Source organism: Diuraphis noxia, unplaced genomic scaffold (assembly GCF_037042655.1).
Source record: "Diuraphis noxia isolate RWA-SAM2 unplaced genomic scaffold, SU_Dnox_SAM2 contig0004, whole genome shotgun sequence".
NCBI lineage: Eukaryota > Metazoa > Arthropoda > Insecta > Hemiptera > Aphididae > Diuraphis > Diuraphis noxia.
Genome location: NW_028301714.1, coordinates 22,679,320 through 22,702,540, shown reverse-complemented (window position 1 = coordinate 22,702,540; position 23,221 = coordinate 22,679,320). Strand labels below are relative to the sequence as shown.

Genomic DNA, 23,221 nt, shown 5'->3' with positions numbered 1-23,221 from the left:
TGATGAACTTTGACCTAAAGGAAACAAAAGCAGATCCTTGTGTATTCGTAAGTAATAAAAACAATCAATTACTAATTGTCGCTATTTTTGTAGACGATGGACTAATCGCAGCAACAAATAACCAGCTGGTGGACATAATGGTGAAGTATCTAAAGGACAACTTCGAGACGAAGGAAGGTGAACTTGATCATTTCTTGGGTATTGAAATTGATCAGAGACCTGATGGTTCAATTTTCATACACCAATCTTCATATTGCAAGCGCATTTTAGAGAGGTTCAATATGGAAGAAACCAAAGTCCTGCATATTCCCACAGATCCACAACACTCATTAGATCCAAATTTGTCAGGATCATTGGAAGCAGGGGAAGTTCCATACAGAGAAGCAGTTGGAAGTTTGTTGTATCTAAGCCAAATAACCAAATAACAAGGCCTGATATAACTTTTGCAGTAAATCTTGTCAGTCGTTATCTAGAAAAGCCTCTGACAATTCATTGGAATGCGGTGAAACGTATATTTAAATATTTAAAGGGAACATTTAATTATGGTTTACTTTATGATTCTAGTGTAACACCGAAGTTGCGTGGATATAGTGACGCAGACTATGCTGGTGACACAACAACAAGACGATCAACATCAGGATTCATTTTCATGATGGGAGATGGAATCGTAGCATGGTGTTCACAAAGACAAAAATCGGTAGCACTTTCGACTACTGAGGCAGAATACATAGCGCTGAGCCAATCTATACAGGAACTCACTTGGTTGACGCTACTTATCAGTGATCTTCTGGAGCCACAGGGAGATACACCTGTTTTGTATGCAGACAATCAAAGCGCCATCAAACTAGTGAAAAATCCAGAATACCATAAGCGAACAAAACACATCGATATTCGCTATCATTACATTCGTGAGAAGTTCAGTGAAGGGATGTTTTCTCTGGAGTATGTGCCAAGCAAGGAGCAGTTAGCTGACATATTGACTAAGCCAACTCCACGACCAAGATTCCAGGAACTCAGGGAGATGATGGGAATAAGATATATTAATTCTAAGTTAGGGTATATTGTTTAAGGGGAAGTGTTGAATGTAAACAACACACCCTATAATATGTAGATTATAAGTAAAATTATTCACACTGTAGTACAGCAGACGCTGAATAGGCATTTTGTATTACTAGCATCATATTCGTTCTATGTAGTAGCCTGTAGGACGATTAGTCGTTGTTTTATATTACGCCTCAGAGCACTATAGTTATTCGTATCAATTATACATATTATTATTATATTATTACATATATCCGATCTTATTATTATTTACCTTTAGCTTCTGTGTATCTGGTGTACTTCAACAACAATGATATAATGTCATTGGATTCAAATTTAATTCCATCCTTTACAGTAACCCACTTTTAACGTTTTAACCTACTGTACAGCAGAGCGACATCCACGACTTACCCGCCTTTTTGTGATTAACCTTAATCAATTCTATAGGTATAGGTTTAGGTCATAGATCTATAAGTTTATAGGTATATGGTTTAGATACTACAGTGTGATGTGTGTATCTACACGTTGACCCACGAGCTTGATAAGCTTTGATATAATTATAGGTATATATATTATATATACCTATATGGCCTTCAACGGCTTTAACATAAAGTTAATGTAGCCACAAAAATTATTACTTATTGTTATTATATACATTTAATATGTATTTTAGTTTGGATATTTTATTATTAGATTTGAATAAAAACTAAATACTTTGACGTTGGTAAGTATATATATAATCATTAGACGCGATGTATTTAGAGGGCGTGCCTGTATGTATATATTATTGTCATATAGTTTATAATAGTTTAACCTGTATATAGGATATATTATATATCTACCTATACCCTCTAGTTACTACTCTATATAAAACCCCCCCTATTCTTTAAATAATAATGATAATCGTCTATATATAATTTGCAGCCGGTATTATTACAATTATACTACAAGGCTTTTATTAACTTCACGGTTATATTATCACTTATCATTGTAGATAGTTGAATTATAAAGACGGATTTTACTTACCCACAACTTAATGAAAATGGCCAATGGCTATTATATATATTTTGTACTGCTTATAGGTACTTATAGGCAGGGCCGGCGTGAATGAATAACAAGTGGGGGGGGGGGTGTGCTATGGTAAATTTGCCGACTTAAAAAAAAAAAATAATAATTAAAATTTGTTAAAATGTTGTCATGTACTCATGTATTTATCAAATTACTTGCATTCAAAATATAAAATATGGTAGGTTATACAATACACATAGATTATAATATTTCTATAAGATATTTAATTTTTACATAATTATTCTTCTTTCTTTCAAAAGTGACCATTTATCAACAAGCATTGTTATATTAACATTATCCAAAATATCTTTGTTTGAGTTCAGCAGCATTAAATTTTGTAGGCGATCATTAGACGTAGTAGATCTTAAATAGTTCTTCACCATTTTTAATTTACTAAATGCCCGTTCATTAGATGCAGTACTAATGGGAGCTGTAAACACCAACCGTAGCATCATGTTCACATTTGGTAAAAGGTGTTTAAAAGATTCTGAGGTTTTTAATATTTCTAATAAATTTAACATACCCTTACAATGATGAACTAGTATTAAAAACTCGGAAAAAATTCCATCATAGTCTGTTAATTTGGATGCAGAACTTCCTGGAGGAAATAGTTCAATAATTTTTTTGAAATTGTCTGCAATATAATTGGGTTGTAAAGGTGTCGAAAATACTTTGAAAAGAGGTTTGATAGTAGTCATACATTTCTTTAAATGCTCTGAAGATAATGTTATTAATGTGTCTAGAACTCTTTTGAATTCTGATCTATAAAATGTTTTCATATCAAAGTTTGTTTGTGTAATTGGATTTGAATCTAATCTATTGGGTTTCAATCGTCTTCTATGAACTCGATTAAAATCGTAATTAGGATCAATCCCTAATTTACAAGCAAATTGTATTGAACTTTCTACAAGGTTATTCATACCTATATCGTCGTTATTAATGTCTTTTAAAATTTCAATAGTATTATTTAATAACATTAATGCATCAATTACATTTAGTTCTATCGCTTCAAGTTTTTCTGTTAAAATTTTCATTTTATACATAATGTTCTTCATAAAATACATAGCAACAATAAAATCAAATGATAACATTTTTTTTGAAAGTCCAAAAGCTTGTGTTCTTGTTTTTTTATCCATTTTCTGAGCAGAAGACATTACTTGAAGTGCTTCTAAAATTATCTCATAAGATATCCATACAGCTTTTATTGACCCCGCTCGGGCAGTCCACCTGGTTTTTGAAAGGTTCCGTAAATGTAAAGAATTTTCTATCTCGGTTAACTTGGAGTGTAAATGGGCGTATCTTTTAGTACTCGATGAAAAAAAAACATACAATTCCTCAAGATTAGAAAATAAGTCCCCAATCATTGAACTTGCATCACAACTATGTTCCAAGAAAGTATTTATTCGATGGGCCTGACAAGGAATAAAATAAATTATATGACCAACAAGATCAGATAGTTTCTGCTGGGTTCCGTTTATCTTACCAGACATGCTACTTGCAAAGTCATAAGACTGAAAAGCAATATTTTCACATGGTAGACCATTTTTTTGTATTATTTCTTTAATGTTCTCAGCGATTCCCAGACCAGTTTTATCAAAAGCTTCACACACTGCTACTAATCTTATCATTCATATTTTAGTTCATCTATAATATTATCTGGTATAAAATACATAAGTATTATATTTACAGAGATTTACAGATATATCATGATAAATAATTAATAAGATATATTTTAACATACCTTTTTCTGGTTCTTCAGTTCTAGATTCCATGCATTTTCCTAGTTAAACTAGTTCAATGTTTTGTTTATCTATTAACAATTAGTATATTTTGAAATAATATAATTAATAAGATATGTTTTAACATACCTTTTTCTGGTTCTTCAGTTCTAGATTCCATGCATTTTCCTAGTTCAACTAGTTCAATGTCTTGTTTATCTATTAACAATTAGTATATTTTGAAATAATATAATTTGATTTTTGTAAAAAACCAACGTGTAAATAATCTAATTTACTTGTAATATTTGGTATATCTGAAGATATCAGTTGTACAGGTACAGTTTCCAAAGATAGGGTAGAAAAATGGCCTTTGTCCTACATATTAAAAACAGAAATTTAAAATTCAGAAAAAATCTTAATTTATTATATTATATTATACACAAAGTTTAAATTATTTTATAATAAATAATAATGAATAAACTAATAAATAAATATACTTAAATATCTGAAGGTTTTAAATTCTAAAGCTAAAACAAATCATACCTCCTCATTATTTGTTGATAGCTGTACACTTTTCCTTTTACACAGTGCAGATGCTGCTATAAATGGATTGTCAGGAGCGCCAAAATGTTTCACGTTTATTCTGTTACCACCGTGTACATTTAATTCATGTTTTCTTCTATAATCGTCGTCGAATGTGCTACCACAGGTTAAGCATTCGAGTTTTGTCCTTTTTCTCTTTTTACTCGTATTCATTTTTAACAAAATTGAAAATACCAACAATATAACACAATAACAACACAACAGGAGTCGATAGAATAAATTTCAATTTATAAAATGAAAACGATAACGTCGATAACAACATTTTGATGTGTATTGTAAAATACTAAATAGGAAAATACAACCAATGCTATTAATAATCTATTTATATCCGCAATACTGATGATAATAAATAAACTGATTGCACTGTTGTAGTTTCAGCCGTTTCAGGGTGCCTCAAAATATGACATAAGCAAAAAATAATCTACCAGACCTGTGACTCATCAAAATTGTGAAACCATAATAATTAATAATAATATTTAAAATTCACAATTTTTTTTTTGTGTATCAATAATCAACAATAAATAAGTAGGTACTTTTTCTACTTTTTACCTTTATTTTTAAATTTGCCGACTTCTTATACAAATAATAATTTGCCGACTAATTAACATAAAAATACCAAGTAGGGGGGTGTGACACCCCCCCACACCCACCATTAACGCCGGCCCTAATAAGTATAAAGGTAACATATATATACCAGTAACTTTTGAATAACCTAAATGTACAAACGATTAATCAAAATATATGTGGTTGTATGCTAATTGTTTAAAAGTTGTAGGGCATTTGTAATAGATTCTTATATTACAGGTAGATCCAATATTGATAAAGTTAATGCAATTTATTTTTAATGTTCAATATGTTATTGTTTTCATCTGCAGCAGATTAAAATTGCATTTCCAATATTATACTCTTGTTTTGTATTAATACATTTCTACACGACGACCTACAAATCAAAACCATGACTTATGATATAGCTATCTTAATCTTAATTGAAAAATAAAGTTTATTATCTTATATAAGATACTTTAGGACATACAAACACCAACTACCTCAATAAGCACTAAGTTTTGAAGATACTTCCGGCCTTCCGGACAATTCAATAAAATTATTAAAACGCAACTATTTTTGTTTTTAGTTTAGAGGCTCGTGAGCTGGATTTCTGAATTTTAAAAGGGTGTTTTATTAGCAAAAATTAAAAAATGATTAAAATAAATAAATATTAGTATTTATATTAATGATATAAGAATAAAAAAAAATGTGATCCCTCATGCACATGGGCCTGTCTACTATTATAGCTTGAAAGACAGATTGCATGATAATAAATATAAAAAATGACTTGACACGTCGACAGCGATAACAATTTATCTAATAAAAAATTTAAATCTCATTAAATAAATTTTACAATCTTAGTTTAAACCTCGGTCGGTTATGCTTGAATCACTGATTTTACCGGCCGTATTCCGTGGTTTAATCGGAATTCAACTATTGTAAATTGTAATTAGGGGCGTTAGAATGTTTAATATAAAAATGTTCTTATTCAAAAATATAAAAATAATAGTATTAACTATTATCATTTACTTGATTTATTTTTTATTTAATGGAAAAAAAATAATATAATTAGTAGTATACTACCTACATACTAATTTTGTTTCATTATAGCAAAAAAAAGAAAAAGATCGTTAAAACTAATTTAGTGGCAGAGTGTAAACATTTTGAAAATGTACAATGGGAGAGCGATACAGAATAAAAAAGGTCGGGAACCACTGATCTAGTTTTTACTAACAAACCAATAAACCATTAATCACTTTCAAAGTTGAAGATTAAAGATATCTTAGTATCTTACTGCTTCATATAGTTGATCTACACAAAATCTGTGTGACATTGAAAAAAATATTTTATTAATTTTCATACATTAATACTTTGAAATGTTGTCCCTTAAATTAAATATTTAAAAAAATGCAAGAATGAGAATGAATCACTACGGCACTGCTTCCACCCTTGAATTGTTGCGATATTTATATTTAGGTATGCAAATGATAAAAATGATTCTAATAAAAAAATTAATATACTACTGAAGTTGAGTTATACATCACTATATCTTATCTGTAATAGTAAATATGACTTTTTAATTATACAATTGGCATTGACTTGTGCATATTAATAGATGATAATAAGGTTTTCTTTATTTTTAAGTTGTTATGCTAAGCATTGCCAATTTAAAATTTTTTTCATATCATAATATATCTTTATAGAAAACATTTTTTTGAAGATAATTTATTTTAATTTTCTAATTAAAATTAAATTTGTTATTCTTATTGATATAATGTTTTAATAAGATAATAGGTTAGGTTCAAAATATATAATGCAAAAAATAATTTTTTTGTATATAAGAACCAAATAATAAGGTAATAGATTTAAAAATTGTATTCATTTAGAATTGTAAGTTACCAAGTTCAAAGTTATAACTAACCGATTATTAATACCGAATTAAAGGTCTAAATTTATTTAAAGTTTGCAAATAACCAGCAACTAGGTATAAGGTTATATCTTATATAGTTTAATCCACATGGAATATTGATTTGTATAAATTATAAATTAAAGTGTAGAGTATAATTAAAGTATAGACGTATAGTAGATAAGTTTGCTTGGAGAAGTAGCTCTAATAAAAGTGAAAATATGAAAATTTTTTTTTTGAAATGCATAGTACTTTATAATAAATTTTAATTGGAGGTTATGGTAAAAACTTTGGGTAACTCAAACTTAAGAAGTCTCCCCAAGACCACTATTTGAGCAAATTAATATAATAATCAAATTATTTTATTATCATTTATCACATATAAATACTTATAAATAATAATATAATATATATTAACTAGCTTAACGGGAGAACATTGTTTGATAAAAAATAAAAACCAACAACAATAATAAAAACAAAATTTGAATAGACATCACCGATTAAAATAACTTTGACACTAAATATGCTGATAGAGCTACTAAAGTACAATTTATAGTTGTTAATATAATAACATCACGGTCAGTGTATTTCCAGTTTGGCTCTACGATACTTGTCAGTTTATCTGAATTTAACTTGAATTGTGCATTTTTCAACATTTTATTTTGTTTTTGAACTTGTAACAATAAATGTTTTATCTGATCACTTTTGATTGAATTTGATGAATCCAATTTGGCATCCAACACCATTCTTTTGAATTCATTCATTTTCCATGCATTGATTACAGTACTTCCAATTATACCAATAATAGTACCCAGAATTGAGCCAACAATAGATACATATTTAGTTCTCTCAGCTTGAATTCTCTCTCGATCATGACTATCTTTCAAGGTGGTAGAGAGTAATATGAAGCTATCTCTTTCCTCTTTTTCACTATAGTTTACCCGATCGATGATATAATTTTCTTGTTTTAATAAAGCATGTTCCTGTGTTACTAATTCAATATACCTATCTTCTGATCTAGAAGTATTTAAAAGTTCATTTCGGATGTCTTTTAGTTTGTTTTGAATTGTTCTGAGTTCCACTGAAACATCTCTTCTTTTATCTTGGGCATTCATAAATTGTTTTTGAGACTCCAACACTCTATCTTGGGCTACTCGAACTTCACTTAAACCAGTTACCCGTTCATACCATGAAACAACTTTATCGTATTCTGGACGATAAGCTGCAAGTCGGTTATATATTTCAGCTCGTGAATTATTTGATTTGGAAAGTTTGGTTTGTGCTTTTTCCTTCATTGTATGTAAAAATGTTTCTATATGCTTTTTAAATTTCATGGTTCATGTGATCACAAGTCACAATCTATTTGATACCAACTGATAGATTTTGATGAACCAGCACACTTCTGAAAATAAGGAAATTGATTCTGTGAGATGGAAACTTAACCTTAATTTAAATTTTAAGCTTATTGAATCTAAAACACTTGTATGGAATACAATAAATAAAATAAAATAAAATCAGTCTTCATAGTTAATAGTAAATTACAATAAACATTACATTACATATGATTTAAATGCAAAATTAAATATAAAATGGAATACATTGATCTATTTAAATATAATTGAGGAAAAAATGTATTTAAATATAAAAACATGCATAAATTGAGTAAACTAATTTAAACTATAATAAGCAAGTAAATTTATAAATCATTATGTCAATTTCACATTTTATAACAGGTTTTTCTTTTGAACAATGGATTAAATATTATGATTTATATAAGATTTATTTAAATCAAATGGATTATCTATTAAATAATAATTTATTCAATTGAAATATATTTTTCAATTATTCTTAGCATTAGGTATACAAAGGGGGTGAAACAATTAAAAAATAAACCTTATTTCCAGAAGTAAACACTGCTACAGAAGACATGATGTGTTGAATATTTGTACATAGTATAGTAGTGGACAATAATATAGACTAATTAAAATAATTGAATAACAAATGTATTAACAACTTTGAATGTCGGTGAATTATTAAATTAAAAATAGATTACACTATCATGGATGTGACAATTGACATATGTATTTTAGTATAATTAAGGCACCTATACACACACATGATTGATTAAAGATAAATATTGTTAAAACTTATTTTAATATAAAATATAAAAAGGGAAATAATTTAAATTAGTTTACATACTTGTTTAAAATAAAAACTTTGTTATCTCATTTAGTCAAATTTTAAACATTTAAAAGGATCTGCAAATTTACCAGTTCGAAATTTTAATTTTATACATTCAAACCACATTATAAAAATGTATATAACAGGTAAGTACTAATCATGACAATTTTACATTTTTACTATTGTGTATTAAAGTACATAATTGGTGACTAGACTGAAGTAATTAAATTATATTGTACGAACTTAATAATTATTCTATACTAATTTAAATTATCAAGAAATTTGTATAAAATAAAATAAATATCTATTAGATATTATCTAATTCTGATACAGTATTATAATATTTATAAATTGTTTATAGTAAAAAGTCGAAAAATATTGACCAATGAAATGGCCTATAGTAGATTACAGTTATCAAATGATATTTTGACAAGTTTGCCAACTTACTGCTTACACCTTAAAACTATTGTGATTAACTTTTTAAATTTTAATAAAAAATGTTATTTAACTAATTTTGAATATTTCGATAAATTTAATTTAATTTAATTTTTAAAAACTTGTGCTCGATAAATTATGTGTGAAAAAATTATTTAGGTATTTTTAAGTGCGAATAATAAAAAAAAAAAAAAAATGGAGAAAGTTGATGTCGATGAAATGTGTTTGTGTTGATAAACGATTAAAATGGCCGCCGTTTCGTTTCGAGTACAACAAAAATTTGGTGCTTATTGATTCGTTTTTTTAATTTCCAAAACAAAAATTACGTTAAGTCTTCGTATAAATGGATCGACGTGTAGAAAAACCTTTTTGTAAGTTTTGCACTGTAAAATAAAGTAGGTGAATTTATCGCTATGCTGTAGTAAGTACTGCCAGTGATTTTTTAATTTGAAAATATATGTTGTGAATATTTATAATGTCCCCTGTGCTCGTGGGTATATGATAGTGAACCTTGCGAAAAATATATAATAATAAAATCATAAAATGAGCAAAAGAACTGGTCGTAAGCCGAAACGTGAACGTACGTCAAGGCGTCGTACTAGGCGCCATTCGTCTACATCTGAAACATCATCAGAAGATGTGCCACCACCACCTAAAGTTGGCAAAACCCGAGCTTCTAGCAGAGTTGAAGAGGGCGAAAGGAAAGTTGCATTAACAATAAAACTACCTAAGCCAGAAAGTAATGATTGCAGTGAAGAGAATACCACTGGTATGTGGAAGGTTGAGTGTTCCAATGGATCAGATGGCGACATTCAAAAGTTAAAAATTAGTTTGAGGCGTTCGCCTAAAGATTTACTAAGAGAGCAGGCTGCGGAAGCTAAATATTCAGCCGAAAGAAAAGAAAAAGAAGCTGCAGGCACTTCAACAAATCCGTCTATGTTGGATGGTAGCGTTACAAATTATTTAGAACAGTTTTGTAGCACTGTTGCTGTTGAAGAAAGTGAACAAAACATAGTTGATTCTAGTGAACAAGGTAATGTTAAAGATATTTACATTAACACTAACAAAAATAACCTAATTTAGAAATTTTCTTGGGTTTCTAATAAGTATATTTTAGATACCTGGTTAGTCTGTTGTAGTCAATAACATAAAAAAATATAATAATAATAAAAATAAAAAAAATGTTAATATTTTTCTTGTCAAATAATCAACAATAATGTTTTTAATATCACACTTAAGTATTCAATATAGTACCAATTGTAATAATTATAAACAATTTTAACTCTTTGACTTTAGAAGTTAATTAATGTGTTCAACCAATTATTGATAAATAGTCCCTTAAATAGTGTTAGAAAAATTGAGTTTGTGCTTATATTTTATATTGCACTAATTAACTTTATTAAATTATTTTCATATTTTATAGTGTTAGTTATCATAATATTAAGTATGGAGTAGTAGGTTTATATATAATTTTGAAATAACGAAATAGTAAATTATGAATTTAAGTATATTAAATATGCCGCCTAATACCTATGTTAATACATGATTATTTTGTTTTATCAATGTTAGTATAAAAAAATATAATAATGTTCTTAGGTACATAATATGTTCAATATGAAAAAATAAAGTATGTATTAAGTAGTCACTTGATAATTCGAAATTTAGGGGACTGAGCTAAAAATTTGATTTATAAAAGTTTTCGATTTACCGTGTGTTTAAATAATTAAGGGAAAAAAAATTAATTCAAATTAAAGAGATGTGAAAAATGTTTTGTTATTTTTCACCTGCTTTAACTGCCACGACCACTTTTTTTATGGGCGATCAACAAACACTTGTACTTTACGGAACCCATGACCATATTCCGACTGATTATATTTTATTACATTTCAACAACCCATTGCAGAGGTTTATTTTAGTAAAATGGTACACTTAAAGTCCAGATTAGGTAGGTGAATATTATATTTTAATCGCCATCATTATTAGTATCACCTCGAATACGTCAAATAGATTGTACATAATCTTTAAACATATGAACATATATATAATCGCGTTTAAGGAAATTCGAATTATAGAGGTTCTGGAAATTATCGAGGGATCTGGAATACATGTCTTTTTTTCTAATTATAGTGGTTTTCGCAGGGGGCTAAACATTAAGTTGGATTTATGGAGTTTTTCTAATTATCGAGTAACTACTGTATATATTGATAAAAATTCACTATCTGAAGTGTAAATTTATTGTTTAAAAAACATTTTTATTTTCAATTTACCTACTGTAAAATAAAATGAAAATAGCGTTGAACATATATTTATATGTTTTATGTTTTATAATAAGAATCAAGATTTGTTCTATAGTTATTAATTATGTATCTACAATTTTTTTAATTTTTGTTATGCTTGTAAACAATTTGCCTTAATTTCTACCACATTTTGAATAAATTGCATCTACTTATTATTATGCATTAAAAATTGATGATAGTACATATTTAACATTTTAATTGTTTTTTTTTTTCATATAATAATACATTTAGATACTTAATATTTTATGAATTTAACAGTATTGTTAAATCAAAAAATTGAATTGAACCTTACATAATATTAGGTGTCTATATAATATTCTTAATGTTAACATATTTATGCATTAATAACTAACAACCTAATTTTATTTAGATTTCTTAGTTTTTAAAAAGATAATAATTCTAAACTGTATTATTTTCATTTCCAGTGCAAGTTGTTGCCCCTTCCAATGAACTATCATGCAATCAAGAAAATATTGGTGATGACCAAATAGACAATGTTGAAGTATCATCTGAATTCATAACTCCTGATGAACCTATTGTAGAAAATATCTCTACTGATGAGCAACTTATTGATGCAGTAGTCAGTGAAATTAAAGTTGAAGAAAAAAAAATTCATGAAGACGTTTTAGAACCTGCTGCTGTTATAGTAGAATCAACCAATCCTACCAATTTATCAATAGATTTTATAGACTCTACAGTCCGTCCATCCATTGATGAATGTGATGTATCAGAACCTGTTTTAAAAGAAAGTTGTGTAACTACTGGAGAAGTTATTGATATTCCAATAGCTTTAAGTGAAGATATTCAAGATATTGCACCAGAATCTATTGTAGGTGTAGTAAATGAACCTGAAGTCTTAGAAACTGCATCAAATGTTGACATAAATAAAATAGATAATAATCCAATACAAGAAGAGTTCAATAAACCTGATTATATTAATGATTCAGAACAAATGGAAGATGTTGTACAATTAACTGTTGAATCACCAGATTTAGTTGACGATGAAGATCCTAAACCAACTGAAGAAGAAACTAAACTAGTTGGCGGAGAAGAACCTAAACAAGTTTATGAAGAAGAATCTAATTCAGTCAATGTGAATGAAACTGAATCAGACAATGAAATAGAACTTAAACCAGTGAATGAAGATGAATCTAAACAAGTAGTCAGACAAGTAACTACACCCATTGAAGAATCTTATAAAGTTCTATCATCAGATATAAATAATATAAAACAAGTTGATGATGAAAAAGAATTAAATGAAACGCCAAAACTACTGTCTTCACACCCTAAACGTAAATGGGGCTCTTGTAAAACAAGAACACCTATAACGATAAGTCCTTTTACTTTAGGTACTATAATAGAATCTAATGGGGATTCTATTGCTGATAATGGTGAGTATCGATCAGAAGAAGGAGAAATACAAAGAACAGATTCAGACGATGAACAAGATGTTGAAGAACCTATGGAAATGAATGATACTATGTTAATTGATCACGAAGCAGTTGATTATGAAGCACCAGAAGAAGAAGAGAAACCTTTCATAGATAATTATGATAATAAATCGGATAAGTCTTTGGCAGAAGAAATAAATGAATTGGAGACAAGGAAAAAATCTTCTGTAAAGCGCATCACAACTACCAGTGTAATTCGTATTACAAACCTTGTAAGGCCATTCACAGTTGGGCAACTAAGAGATTTGTTACAAAGAACGGGAAAGATTGTACCTAATGGATTTTGGATAGATACAATTAAATCTCAATGTATTGTTGAGTATGAAAATGAAGATCAAGCTATTGAAACTGTATATGCACTCAATGATTCCCAATGGCCTTCAACCAATCCAAAATTTTTGAGAGTCGTTTTTACAAGTAAAGAAGAATTAAATAAAGCCCTGAGTGGAACTCATCCAGACCGATTAGATAAACAAAAAGAGTCTAAAGTAGAAAAACTTAGAACTCAAGTAGAAAATCATTTTATTTTACGTGAATGGGATAGAGGTAAGTTGGAAGATATGAATGGTGAAGATGAAAAAGATGAGAAACCTATAAAAAGAAAAATATCTGACGATCTTCATGCTACAAAAGATAAAAAAATAAAGAAGGACGAAAAAGATCTACTAGATAAACGTAAGAAGTCAAAATCCAAAACACCAGATCGTATTCCTACCAAAAGTTTAGACGAGTTGTTTCGAAAAACCAAAACTACTCCAACCCTTTATTGGTCTCCACTTTCTATTGAACAGATTGCAGAAAAAGAAGACCAACGGCGTAAACATCTTGCAGAAATAGAACGGTCTCAAAAGACTGACCGTAGGAGAAGAGATAACCTTCATTATCCTAAGAGACGTTAGAATTTGTGTTTAACAAGTATTTTATATTTTAAAAAGAATACCTACATTTTATATAAATCGGTAAAACCATTGAGTTTTGTCACCATGTACCAGAGGGTTAACTCATTACACATAGTAAAAACTGCATAATTATTGTAGGCTAATTTTTTCATATAATGTACTTTTTTTTTTAGGGATCACAATCCACAAACTGTTTTTATGATATTTTGATTATAATTCGTCTTTACGTTAAATAATTTTATTTATCATAATAAAGACTGTATAAAATAAAATTACCTACTGTTATTTTTGTATTTACTTGATGTTTAAATTTCATATTAGTTCATTTTATTGTTTAGAAATAATTTTGTCTTACAACCAGGTGTTGTGGTGTTTATTATGTTAGCAATAACATTCATTTATTTTTTCATGCTTGAATTAACTCCTGAAAATTTTATGTGTAAACACTTTGTATAACATTTTTGAGAAGGTATTAAAGTTTATATTGATCAGAAAATATAATAATAATAAAAAAAATGACAATTTATGAACACAATTTGATTTAATATACAATATTTTACGGTTAAGTTACAATTTATGAATGTTGGAATTTTTTTTGTTTTTGTTTCGAGGATTCATTTTATTTTATTAGAATAATTTTCGAACTTAACCAAAAAAAGGACCACAGGCTATAGCTATATAATATTTAAAAAAAGACTGATTATTGATGTCAGGATAAGAAAAATTTAACATGTTTATTGGGTTAATATGGTTTTTTGTTTATATTAATTAATATTGTTCACTAGTATAATATTTATGATTGTAGACATCATAAATACAGTTATTTAATGCTAATAATTTTAATCAATCTAATTGTACAGGAAATAAGTTATACAAGAATTATATTCTCAATGTTTGCACTTTTTGTGCATATTGAATACCGACCGTTTGGTAACTTTCATCTCTACATTGTATATTGTTATATTTTCTTAGATAAAGTTATGTTTCAACTTTTAATTTTGTTTTTTCTAATATAATTTTTATATTAAGTAAAAATTTAATATCTTAGTGTAGATATATCAATTTAATGTGTTTAAAATAAATATTTTCTAAATATCACATCTTTAAATATGATTCAATAAAATACATTTATTGAATTTATAAATAATATTTTTAAGATATGGAATTCGATGATTAGTATTAAGATTTCACCTCATTAAGCAATTATTAAGTAACAAACATATGTCAATTAAAAATATTTAATTACATACTCCACGCAGGTTTAGAAGTTATCTCGGCGACTGAATTATGCACACTGTCAGGGGCACAACGCAAATAACATGGTCACTGGGAGGACTATTGCCCCCTTCAACTAACCTTAAGACTTTATGTTACATTAGAATACTTCAAAACATTTTCATCCCTACATTAAAATTATTCAGCTTTTCTCCCCTAAATCTCAGATACTTATTGTGATTTTAATGCATAGCAGGCATATAGATGGTTGACTTGGTAAGGACAATAGACGGGTGTTATCTTATCGCCGTCGAGATTTCTTTTTAACATGAATGGAGTATAGGTAACAATTTATATTCATAATATTATAATTGTGTAAATACAACTATTAACAAATGTAAAGTTTGTGTCAAAATAAAGTAGAATCAAAGATTTAAAATGAATTATTTTAACCTTGCAACTGTTATATAAAATTTGAAAGTTATTTAAAAATAAGCGAGTTAATTTGTTTTGATATTTAATGTTGTAATTTATATAATTCGCTTACTTTCTTATCTTTCTTTTTAGATAAACTGTATATATGTAGACAGAGTATTTTAATACAATATCGTAATCATGACAATTTATTTTTTGATTATGACAGATCTCCATGATAATATTAAATTTGCTTAAAGTCCTTACAACTTTTAAGAACATATTCTTAAACCCTAAAATATTAAAAATGAAATGACTGCACTTAAAAAAAAAAACTTGAATTGGAAATTATTCAGCATTGCAAGTTTATAGAACATTTAATAAGAAATTAGTACATTTAATCACTGGACAACTATTTTATTTAAAAATTGATGGGAATATTAGATGAATTTATGCAGTTAAAAAAAATCCTAATATCTCTTTGTACTTATTTTAAAAAGAATTAAATAATTTTTACAATAGTATAATAATCATAAATATAAAGTTTATTAGTCTTGAACAATATCAAAGTTGACAAAATACAGCATTTCATAAAATATGTTATCAAAGTATTTTTATTTAAAATTATAAATAAAAGTAGAAAATTATGAATTAACGCTAGCTTGTATTTTTTCTAATAAAAGTTCCAATCTTTCTTTCATAACTGGTTGACCTTTTTTTGTTTTTTTCCCAAGTTTTTTATTTTTAAGCCTTTTCTTTTGTTTATATTCTTCTAAAGCTTTTTGAATTTCTTCTTTTTTTTTAGATGCTTCTAAGCGCCTAGCTTTCTTTTCCTCTTGAATTTGATTGTAACGTTCTTGTGCTTCTTTATGAGGATTTTGCCTGAGAACAAAACATTATGTTCATAAATATCTAAAATTGTTTACGCATTGTATGAGCATTTGGAAGCCAATACATATATATAGCTGACCATTAATCAATAATCTAGATATATGAGTACGGTATGACAGAATACTCATAAGCAGAAAACTATTAAATACAAATTTAGACACAAGCAAACAAAAACCTTTTATACCATCAAAGCCAAAAGAACTTCAAAAGTTAATAAGAATGAGACTAGTAATTATATTATAGTGTATGCTTATTTTTTTGACACTTGAATATTTAAGTTTTTTTTTGTTTTTACCTTTTTTGTTGTTTAGTTAGATTGTTAGCTTCATAATTTAATGTATCCAAAGGCCGCTCATTACCAGATTTGTTTAACTCTTTGTAGTAATCACGAATTACTGCTTTTTTGCGACGCTCATCCCAATCTTGAACTAAAATATATGTGATATTAATTTGAGCAAAATACAAAACACTATTTTAGGAATAATATAATAGTACAATAGGTCTTTATTTCATTATAGTTCAACTATTTCTGAGATGATTGTTATTCAAATGTAATTTATTTGAAATAGCAATAAAGAAATATAAATTGTAATGGTAGTTTTTGTTAACCAATGGGAGTAATTTATAATGCTGAAATGCTGAATATAATAATAGTTTTAAACAAAATAACAAATTAGGTATGTGAATAACGTTAACATTGGGGATGTTGAAAAGAATAACATCTAGTATTCATGGATCAAATTTTGGCATCTATTGTTTACTTGTATTTAATTATAAATAAATATTAAGTTACTTTTCTTCTACATTATACTGCAATACACTTTTGTCATATGAACATACTTTGTATACAATTAAAAATAAGATATTACACTTTGAATAGTTTATATTTTAGATATTATGCTTACATTTTTGTTTATTGCTGTATTTTTTTGTTCTCCATTTTTTTTTATCGAATGGTTTTTTTGTTTTTTCCACTTGGGATGACATGATTTAATTCTGTATTAATTTATTACTTTGACCAGTCACACGACACTAACTATTTAGTCTATGGCACTAAAGCAATAAGTAATATACTAATATACTAATATTAAGTATAGATACTTTGCAGTTCACACTCAATAATAAATTAATACATTATTGTAAGGAATTTAGAATATTAGAATAATATTTAAGTTATCATTTTATTATCATAACTCATATTATCATAGAAATAAAAATATGATAAGATTTTTTTAATATATTTTATATATTATATAAATTGATATTGAAAACGTAGGACACATGTTCATAAATTTTAAACTTGTGTTAAAAAGTTTAAACTAATAATTATCAATCAAAGTATAGTATTTAACTTACTTATGAATCAAGAATCAACTTAATATTTTGGTGCTGAAATATTATACACAAATGATTAATCGCAAAATCCTACTCTAAAGGTCTATCAGCTATCTACATAAATTAGGTACATGTCGTATACGTTTTTTTTTTAATATACATTTTGTGTTAAAAATATAAATATATAAATATACTTAGATATGCATTAGAGTACCATAATAGAGCAGCAATATTTTTGCTAAAATGATGTTTCATAATATTATCAAATTCTTATTATACCTACTCTTGCACTCGATTTTATTAGTAATTACTAATTTTTACCCATCATAAAAACTTTCCGGTATTTTCCATCAAAATTTAAATAAGTAAAAAAAAAAAAAAATAGGGATACTATCATTATCTAGCTAAATGACTAATTAATATAAAGTAGTATGATTGTATGACCCATCTCTTTTTTAAACTTTGTATTTATTATAATGTGATGATGAAGATAGTTCATGGAGGTCAGATGGCAGATGGTGCAATTATTAGTAAATTTTTTAACTTGCTAACACATTAAAGCTTGGTAGAATATTTTTTCCCACATTATTCATTTTAATTTCCATTCACGTAAGTACCTAAAACAATACATATAGGTATGTATTATTATGGTGATTACCTGATCGTTTGTCAACTGAATCTCTAGAGGGGGAGGGGGTACCTATGCATAATAATATTATGATAGGTAATATTAGAAAAAATATTTATATTATAGGGATAACAACACGAGGCCACACGAATGGACGAAAACAATTTATTTATCCACGTAGAACATGTACATTATAAATTCTGTATGTTTTTGTTTATGACTTTATAGGCGGAAAGAGCGAGATAAAGAATGAACACATAATATAGGTACACAGTGGAAGTGCTGGGTTTTCCATAACGAATCGATGAAATTTTCCATTTTTTATTAAAAAAATATTTAACCATGGCGTGGCTTTACATACTGTGATGGATAAAAACAAGGAAGTACTATAAACTGCATTATAATAACTACGCTGTCGTACACGCACATTATAGAAAATAAATTCGAATTTCATGTTATTATTCATGAAGCGATGCTAGTATATGTTAGTATATAGTATGTTTATGGGAGTGCTATAGATAGGGTTACCATAATGTTTTTAGACCAAATCCGGACATCAGTTCTGTTTCGGGGGGGTGGGGGAGGGGGGTGAAAAAAATTGTTCTTTCATTAATACAATTTTATTTAGATCTATAAATTAGGTTAAATATGTTATAAAATGTGTTACATAATAATTTTTATTAGTTCATTATTTAGTTCGTGCTTGGTCCTGATTCGCAATATTCTTCATCGTCTTTTTTCTTTTCATATTTTTCAGATGCGTTCATTTTCTTCATAAAACATTTGTCAATTTTAATTTTATCATGAAATTGTAAACATGTCAAATCAGAATTTGCTTTAATATTAAGCAGCTCTTTTAGAACTGTTATTGACAATCTTTCTCTTTCAGCACTCCAAATAGACCCCATCATTGAAAAAATACGCTCGGCGGGAGCTGAAGTGCCAGGCAGACACATGGCAAATTCTATTATTTTAAAAATATTCAAAAAGGAAACGTTGCTTCTAAAAAATGCATCAAATATTTTCGTCCATTTTTCATGCATTTTTGGTGTGAATTCTTTTGGTTGTGAAGCCCAGTTAGGTTTCAGATGTCTTAGTACTTGGACTAGAGACGACCGTTCATCAAATAATTGATCCACATTGATAGAATTGTGGAGAAGAGTGAACCCAAAAATCTGCCACCTGATATAACTTTTTATATCAATTTAACCACGTTAAACGATTACCTTTGTAAAATCCGGACATTTTTCAAATCCTGACATGTGTTTGAAATCCGGACTGTCCGGACGAAATCCGGACGTATGGTAACCCTAGCTATAGAAGACTAGAACTTTACACCCTTTGCATGCATCTGGGGATGCCTCCTTTTTAGGAAACTAAAACGATATACATAAGCACGTAAATAACATTAATTAATAATATAATATACGCTGAGTATATGATGATAACGCCGTTGATTAATTAATTTATTACTATATTAGCAGGTATTTAATATTTATTATAAGTATTATTATACTTAAATTATGTTAGTTATCACTCATACTTATTATTTCTCGTATACAGCATATGATATACCATGGGCGTAGGTAGGGGGGGGGGGGTGGGTGTTCAAACACCCCCCGAAATTAAATAAAACAATCTAACCTAACCAAGAAAAAAAAGTTTTATCTTATAATTTTTTTTTATATTTTTAAATTTGTAAATTATATGGACAAAATATTGTATTTATATTATAAATACTTATAATTATTATAATATTATTCAATACATACAAATAAATAATTCTTAATTTTATCATATTAATATAGATTTAGACAAAAACCCCCTCCGAAAATATTTCCTACCTACACCCATGTGATATACATACAAATACAACCGTATTTTGAAAGCATGACCCAAACTCAGGGTTAGCAAATATTTTTGTACCCATGTGTCAATTAAAAATGTTGATCGGATTTTATTTTCCCTGCTTGTCAACTAATTTGATGACCTTTTTAAATTTAAAAATTCCCGTATCCATGATGGATTGAATGATAAAAAATAAGTCAAGCACTTCCATCTATACCTACGTGATATTTTATTTCTGTAATGGCGTTACTTTTCAATTCATACATTTTAACTTACGTTACGTGCTAATTAGTGGTTTTTGCAGATTACAAACTTTTATGACGAATGATATATTTTTGAACAGTTGAGTGTGTTATAGGCTTATAGCTAGGTTCGCCATCTCTGTCTTACAGCCTATACCACGCAATTAATACTTGAATAAACAATTTTAAAGGGGTTGAAAATGATGCACACATAATATTTATATAACAAACTATTATTATAATGGCTGCATCTCTATAACGCCTGATAAATGATTCGATTCTAAAGACACAATTTTAAAAGGCTGTGTACGGTGTAAGCAGTGTAATATACGATGGATAGACGATAGTGGTTAGTAACATTAGTAACACCGCTATATATCCCGTGGCGTGCACCATTGCAGTGGATAATAACATAAAATTTTATTTATATATTTTATTAATGGACCGCATTAATACGACCAGTCACCAGACCACATTATATACGTACAATAGGCGTACAGCAGTAAAAAATAATGTCTAAGCATTGCTTTATTTCAAATCATCCGGATTCAATGACCAACAATAGTATAAAGACTATAAAGTATAGTTTGTCCATTGCCCGCGGACTAAGTGCTGCACTGCAGTTTCTGTTGGTTTTGGCGGAGATTTCACTTTGCCCGTAGCCCACGCACTATTATAAAAGAAAATATAATTACTTGGTATTCGAACATTGTCGATACAGCATTTTTATTGTATTTTATAACGTCAAAAGGCAGTTTAACATGATTAGTGAATGCTGAATAATACAAAAATAAAATAAAATATACAAACATAGTGAAAATATGTGATAAGTTGAAATATATAGCTCATTTAAAAGTATGTTTAATTAATAAAATATTTAAGTATATAAATGTGACCCTAGGAATTAAAATCGTTTTGAGCTCTTAGCATGTGATGTAATAGTGATTATGCCCTTTTATGATGTTTTGTGTGTCGGTACATAGAATTTAGATTTATTTCAAGAATAGTAGTATATTATATAGGCCGTAACTTTGTAATTAAATTAGAAATATGTGACATTTTTAAATCAGAAACTGTTATAATAATATGCCACTACTGGACTACTGATATACTATGTATTACATTTTATTACTAAATATCTGAAGGATATAGCCCTCAGAAATTATCAATGACAATGTGTTACGTATACGGAATGTCTCAACAATTTAACTCGTACCCACTCATTAACTATATTACACAATTATTATAAAATATATACTCTACTTCATACTTCTACTTATATGCACCAAGACTTACCTAACAATACATCACTATTTGAATTATTTAATAGAAATTAATAATAGGGAATTTAGCTAGTATAAAATATTTACATAAATTAGCCATCTACAAGATTAAAAAAAAAAGATTTAAATTGATTTATTGTTTCGAGCCTCTTACCAAGAAATCCTTTAGATGTTATGTTGAATACGTTACGGCTACAGTACAAAAAATAATTTTTCATATCGTGCGAGCGTTACAATTACAAATTATTCTTGTAAACAAATTTCAGAGTTGAAATTAATAAAATATTTTAAATTGCTATACATTAGTGACTAGCGTAAAGGAAAAAGGCGAATACTGTTATACGACTTATTGGAAAGGATTTTGATCACCCACTGACAAGTCTTGTGGTCTTGTCCCTCTATAATATAAACTATATATTTATTTAAAATATAAATTTATTTTGTTTATGAAGTCCGTCAAACGACTTAACAAAAATTACAACATATGTATGAACGAACAGCCAAAGCCGTGGTCCGGAATATTACGATGAGTTATGCTCAACTGTTGGCTTATAGCATTATTATAACTGAGAAACTTTTCGGGTTTTTGTTTTAAAAGAGTCTATACGAGGGACTTATAAAATATTTTAATAGAATGTTTACAAAGTTTGAATTAAGAGAGAGTTCTAACAATTTTCCAAAGTTTACATGATAATATGTCACCGGTTATATTTATAAGATTTTAATAAAACTATATAAGGACTGGTGCAAAGTATATTTTATAAAATACATAATAATTTATTCATAAATTTATCTTAAAAAAGTATTTAAATATAATTTGTAGATATCTATTTATAATTTTTTTCTGTTAAATATTTTTTTATTTTTTTATAAAGTGTACATTTATTTAATTTTTTTTTTATAAAATGTATAATATTGATAATTGATATTTTAGATTTTGAGTGATATTACAATGATGTTATTTTTTGTCTATAATGTTTTGTTGTTCAATTTCAGCATATTTCTGGGTGGAAAATTGAATCTAATCAGTACATTCAATTTCAGTAATTCTCAAAGCATCGAGAAAAACATAAAAAAAAAATAGGGATATTTTTTAGGTAAAATTAGTTTTTGATAAAAATGATTAAGCTTATTTGGTTGAAACTCAAAATTTATCAGCAGTAATGCGTTAAATTGTCATCAAATATTTACGTGACAATTGTATATACGTTATGATATAA

General features: G+C 27.6%; 4 protein-coding genes across 9 annotated transcripts; 1 reads left to right on the top strand and 3 right to left on the bottom strand.

The window, feature by feature from the left end:
* Positions 1–2,249: 2,249 nt before the first annotated feature.
* LOC149055862 (52 kDa repressor of the inhibitor of the protein kinase-like) lies at positions 2,250–4,959 on the bottom strand. Of its 4 annotated transcripts, XM_089227744.1 has the most exons (5): positions 4,371–4,959; positions 4,124–4,202; positions 3,978–4,046; positions 3,851–3,919; positions 3,638–3,765 (listed from the first exon to the last, which is right to left on the bottom strand). In XM_089227744.1, the coding sequence occupies exons 1-4, from the start codon at positions 4,581–4,583 to the stop codon at positions 3,894–3,896; spliced, it is 387 nt and encodes a 128-aa protein (XP_089083870.1). In that variant the 5' UTR covers positions 4,584–4,959; the 3' UTR covers positions 3,638–3,765; positions 3,851–3,893. The 4 variants fall into 4 exon arrangements, with proteins under 4 accessions (XP_089083867.1, XP_089083868.1, XP_089083870.1 ...); XM_089227741.1 differs by lacking the exon at positions 4,371–4,959 and having other exon boundaries at positions 2,250–3,765; positions 3,978–4,129; XM_089227742.1 differs by lacking the exons at positions 3,978–4,046; positions 4,124–4,202; positions 4,371–4,959 and adding an exon at positions 2,250–3,521 and having other exon boundaries at positions 3,593–3,765; positions 3,851–3,916.
* Positions 4,960–7,212: 2,253 nt separating this feature from the next.
* On the bottom strand, positions 7,213–9,349 carry LOC107161443 (mitochondrial potassium channel-like). 3 transcript variants are annotated; one of them, XM_015507870.2, is made up of 2 exons: positions 9,153–9,349; positions 7,213–8,284 (listed from the first exon to the last, which is right to left on the bottom strand). In XM_015507870.2, exon 2 carries the CDS (start codon positions 8,214–8,216, stop codon positions 7,383–7,385), a length of 834 nt encoding a protein of 277 aa, XP_015363356.1. In that variant the 5' UTR covers positions 8,217–8,284; positions 9,153–9,349; the 3' UTR covers positions 7,213–7,382. The 3 variants fall into 3 exon arrangements, with proteins under 3 accessions (XP_015363356.1, XP_015363343.1, XP_015363350.1); XM_015507857.2 differs by having other exon boundaries at positions 9,082–9,348; XM_015507864.2 differs by lacking the exon at positions 9,153–9,349 and adding an exon at positions 8,776–9,034.
* A 256-nt stretch (positions 9,350–9,605) lies between these two features.
* Positions 9,606–15,799, top strand: LOC107162198 (apoptotic chromatin condensation inducer acinus). Its single transcript, XM_015508988.2, has 2 exons — positions 9,606–10,531; positions 12,221–15,799. Exons 1-2 carry the CDS (start codon positions 10,042–10,044, stop codon positions 14,143–14,145), a joined length of 2,415 nt encoding a protein of 804 aa, XP_015364474.2. The 5' UTR covers positions 9,606–10,041; the 3' UTR covers positions 14,146–15,799.
* A 499-nt stretch (positions 15,800–16,298) lies between these two features.
* Positions 16,299–17,829, bottom strand: LOC107161597 (uncharacterized). The gene is made up of 3 exons (XM_015508070.2): positions 17,571–17,829; positions 16,961–17,093; positions 16,299–16,656 (listed from the first exon to the last, which is right to left on the bottom strand). The coding sequence occupies exons 1-3, from the start codon at positions 17,650–17,652 to the stop codon at positions 16,419–16,421; spliced, it is 453 nt and encodes a 150-aa protein (XP_015363556.1). The 5' UTR covers positions 17,653–17,829; the 3' UTR covers positions 16,299–16,418.
* Between the last annotated feature and the right edge of the window lie 5,392 nt (positions 17,830–23,221).

Bases quoted from the DNA above. Each gene is read 5' to 3' on its own strand.
- LOC149055862 (XM_089227741.1), bottom strand. From the start codon at position 3,737: ATGATAAGATTAGTAGCAGTGTGTGAAGCTTTTGATAAAACTGGTCTG.
- LOC107161443 (XM_015507870.2), bottom strand. From the start codon at position 8,216: ATGAAATTTAAAAAGCATATAGAAACATTTTTACATACAATGAAGGAA.
- LOC107162198 (XM_015508988.2), top strand. From the start codon at position 10,042: ATGAGCAAAAGAACTGGTCGTAAGCCGAAACGTGAACGTACGTCAAGG. The intron at 10,532-12,220 runs GTAATGTTAAAG...TTTCATTTCCAG, and splicing joins AGTTGATTCTAGTGAACAAG to TGCAAGTTGTTGCCCCTTCC.
- LOC107161597 (XM_015508070.2), bottom strand. From the start codon at position 17,652: ATGTCATCCCAAGTGGAAAAAACAAAAAAACCATTCGATAAAAAAAAA. The intron at 17,094-17,570 runs GTAAGCATAATA...CATATATTTTAG, and splicing joins ATACAGCAATAAACAAAAAT to TTCAAGATTGGGATGAGCGT. The intron at 16,657-16,960 runs GTAAAAACAAAA...TTTTGTTCTCAG, and splicing joins CTAACTAAACAACAAAAAAG to GCAAAATCCTCATAAAGAAG.